The sequence below is a fragment of the Orycteropus afer genome, unplaced genomic scaffold (assembly GCF_000298275.1).
Source record: "Orycteropus afer afer isolate SDZICR_OR568_19922 unplaced genomic scaffold, OryAfe1.0 scaffold00102, whole genome shotgun sequence".
NCBI classification, from domain to species: Eukaryota; Metazoa; Chordata; class Mammalia; order Tubulidentata; family Orycteropodidae; genus Orycteropus; species Orycteropus afer.
The window spans coordinates 1,504,508-1,508,738 of NW_006921689.1; the positions used below are offsets into that span (position 1 = coordinate 1,504,508).

At 36.9% G+C, this 4,231-nt stretch overlaps 1 protein-coding gene across 1 annotated transcript in view; it reads left to right on the forward strand.

Moving 5' to 3' along the window:
- The window catches only part of MPDZ (multiple PDZ domain crumbs cell polarity complex component), a 225,587-nt gene that overhangs the window by 80,657 nt on the left and 140,699 nt on the right, over nucleotides 1-4,231 (forward strand). Inside the window, exon 18 of the mRNA XM_042781301.1 lies at nucleotides 1,530-1,697. Coding sequence (XP_042637235.1) covers nucleotides 1,530-1,697 — 168 coding nt within the window. The remainder of the gene's footprint in view (nucleotides 1-1,529; nucleotides 1,698-4,231) is intronic.

Genomic DNA, 4,231 nt, shown 5'->3' on the forward strand with positions numbered 1-4,231 from the left:
AGGCTCCTTAACAACCTGCTATAAGCAGATGATCCAATCTTGCTTGCTGAAAGTAAAACCAAAAAAAAAAACCAAACTCACTTCTGTCAAGTTGATTGGACTCATAGAGACCCCTCCTTGGGTTTCCAAGGTAGTATCTCTATGGAAGTAGATTGCCCAATCTTGCTTCTGAGGAGTGGCTGGTAGGTTTGAACCACCAGTCTTCTGGTTAGCAGTCAAATGCCTTGGACAATACACCAGCAGAGCTCCCAAAGTATATTATTAGGCTTGTGAAATTTATTTGAAGAGAGGGCCACACTGAAATGGCCCAACTTCATTTTTGTAAATTGTTTACAAGAATGTACCTGGTATCATGTGATGATGCTTCTAACTTCTGGCTAAACATGTATGTTGAAATCACAAATAAATAGAACATATAGAATTTGCTACCGAGACAGAAAATAGAGATAATCTGAGAAGGGTAGTGTGTGTATTAGTTCTACTCCTATTCTAACGTGTGACTGAATGAATGGCAAGAAGAACATGAAGCTCATCTTGGTTTGATTCTTTCACTTAGTTCAGCCACACAAAAATAGTAACGCAAAATGCAACCACTGCCGTGTAGTCGGATCTGACTCATAGCGACCCCTCCTTGGGTTTCTGAAGCTGTATCACTATGCATGTAGATTGCCCAGCCTTCCTTTTGAGAAGTTGCTGGTGGGTTTGAACTGCCAGTCTTCTGGGTAGCAGTCAAATGCCGTAGGCACTATGATACCATAGTAGCAGGATTTTTAGAAAATGTATAGTGCACGTCTCTACCTCACTCTATGTGAGTTTTCCAACAATAGAAAGTTGTAACTTATCCTTAACCAGATCATAAATAGGTCCTTAGCCACAGCAATGAACTCAAATATGCAACAATTGTGAAGATCGCACAGAACCATGCAAAGTTTTGTTCTGTTATCCATAAGGTCTAAGAGTCAGAGCTTACTCAATGGCAACTAACAGCAACAGTCTGATAGTATAATTTTAGCAGAAATCCGATTTATTCTTTGGGTTTCTAATGATTACCAAGTTACAGATAGCAGAGCTTGAATGGTTTAAAGTTTAGTGAATTTTAGTTAGGTAGTTGCCCAACTGACTTGTTGAATAACAGTTTTAGTTGAACAGGAAAAGTGAGGACTTCTTTCATTTTATTATAAAATTTTAGGAGTCAGGCAGGTAGTTTTAAAAAATTGTGTCAAGTAGGATAAAGTAAATATTTTCCTGAAGTGATGAAACTGTTTAATCTTAAAATTATTCCAGGCCCTTTGTTAATTGCTGGAATTAAACCACCTTGGATGCCAGCACCTTCTGCTGTCGATTGACAGTCTGTCATGTTCTGCTACAGTAGTCAGTCTCTGATGTGGTCAAGAGCATGAAGAGAGCATATAGAAAACAGAACAGACAGAACGCTTATAGAAGTATGTCTTCTGGTTTCAAGTGGAGACTGTATGTTATATATGTAATAGAACTGAATTCTCAACTGACATTTTTGTTTTTATTTCCAGGTGGACACAAATGATGCTGACTTAGTAAATGAATCCACATTTGAGTCTCAGTACTCTCCTGATAATGACAGTATCTACTCCACTCAAGCTTCTATTTTATCTGTTCATGGTAGTGCTTGTAGTGATGGCCTGAACTATGGCCCCTCTCTTGCATCATCACCTCCCAAGGTATACAGGAAATGACATTTTATGTATGGTAAAGCCTTTGTGATATCCCCATAGGTCACTTTTTTGGAGGAGAGTTGCGGGTCAAATATAGACAGACACATGTTTCTCGAATCGTGGCTCTGTTATCACATAAAGGTATAGTTTCATTCAGGTAGTGTTGTTTGGGTATCTTTCAGACCACTTGAAATTTTTCATACCTAATACCTGTGACTCAGAATGGTAGGTAAAACCAAAGAACGAAACTCACTGCCATTGAGTTGGATCCGACTCATAGCGACCCATCCTCAGGTTTCCGAAGGAGTATCACTATCAAAGTAGATTGCCCAACCTTCCTTCCAAGGAGTGGATGGTGGGTTTGAACTGCCAGTCTTCTGGTTAGCAGTCAAATGCCTTAGGCACTATGCCACCAAATTTTGATTATGATTTACATATTTGAAAAAATAATGACATGTTTTCTCAACTGTGATTTTAGCAGTGGCTGTACTTTGGGAAAATTACAAGAATAAATTTATTTTCTAAATAGTTTCAAAATCACTTTTCCTGCAAGGTTTGATAGTAAAGTATTTCTTAAATTATTATAACATTTACTAGCTAAGTTAAACTTAATTCTTTCATGTGTCTTTATTTGAAATGATGCCAAAAAATCATAATGAATGGTATAGTTTGTTTATGTCTCTCGATATGAGTGAAGAATTTAGTTATTACCTGACATATCTTGGCCGTCTTGATTTTAGAAATTAATTGTTGGCATAAATGCCCCAGCTGTATTCATTTTCTTGGTGGCATACTCTATAATGTTCAATAAGTAATATTTTAAAACCTATCAGAAGGGACCAGTCCCTTGGTAAAGTAGAAAGTCAGCCAGAAAGAGGAAAACCCTCAAGGAGATAGATTGACACAATGGGTGCAACAATGGACTCAAATAAAGCATCGATTATGAAGATGGCTCAGGACCAGTAGATGTTTCATTCTGTTGTCTGTGTGTCAGAACCAGCTTGACAGAACTTCACAACAGCATCTACTCATTTAGTGTGAAATAGTATCTTACTGTATAATTTGGATTGCCATTGATTTGATTCCCACTCATAACAACCCTATAAGACAGAGAAGAACTGCCACATAAGGTTTTCAAGGCTGTATGTAAATTCTTACTGAGGTAGACTGCCTCATCTTTCTCCTGAAGAGCAGCTGGTGGGTTTGAAAAGCCAACTTTTTGGTTAGTAGCCCAAGGCTTCAACCACAGAGCCACCAGAGCTTGTTTCCTGATAACTAGTGAAGCTGAACACTCTTCATCACCCATTTTCTTTCCCCTCCCATCAATTAACCTTTCCATATTTTTAGACCATTTTTATATTGATTGCTGTCTTTGAATTCATTTGTTGGCATTTCTTATATTTTATGGAAATTGATATACAAAACCATGTGGTATGTTTTTTAGGATCACATGTGTGCATGTGTGTAGAAAAAAATCTAAAAATGTGTGGAAGTGTTACTTTCCTATTTCAAGAAAGAAGTTAAACAGTTATATGAGTTCTGAAAAAATGCATAGAATTTTATAAGCCTCACCAAAACCAACAAATAAAACAGATCCATCACTCCCAAGAAACTCTTGTGGCTGTATACTGTCAAATCCTCTCTTCACCTCCATTGTCTGACAAACCCCAATTTGTATCTGTCTCATTGTTTTTGTGTTTTTTAGAATGTCATATAAATGAAATCATTTAGTTTTTTGAGACTAGCTTGTTTCACTCAATATAATCAGTGTTTTTGAGATTCATCCATGCCAATGAATGTATCAATAATTCATTTCCCTTTATAAGAGAGTTGTATTCCATTTATGGATGTACCACCATTTGTATATTCATTCACCAGCTGAAGGATATTTTGATTGTTTTCATTTTGGGGCTATTAGAAATAAAGCTGCGATAAGGCTTTTAAGAAAAAGAAAGAAAGAAGTTAAGCTTGGAGAAAAAATGAAGAATGGGAATTTAGCTGTATTTATAATACATTATAGAGGAGCCCTGGTACCTCAGTGGTTAAAGCACTCAGCTGAGAACCAAAAGGTCAGGAGTTTGAACTGACCAGCCACTTCTTTAAAGATTTACAGCTTTGGAAACCCTACGGGACACTTTTACTCTGTCCTACAGTGTCACTCTGAGTTGGAATCAACTCAATGGCAGTGGATAGTAATACATTATATCATTTAAAAAAGAAGAATAGGAAAGAAATATGGCAAAATGGTAATAATCTATTAAATCGAGGGAAAAAGTACATATAAAGGGATTTTAAAAAATAGAATACACCCTTAAAGAAACATTAACGTTAACATAAAAAAGCAGGACAGATCCGGCAAGATGGCGGACTAGGCAGAAGGATTGCACAGACCCTCTTCAACAAAGAAAAGGGAAACCAATTAACACAGACACAGAAGATAATCGTGGAACACTGAGCCTTGAAGGGAAGGATACAGAATTGGACTAAACCCCAATTAGCAGAAGAATTTGCGTGAAAATACCAAAAAAAGGAGACCTATG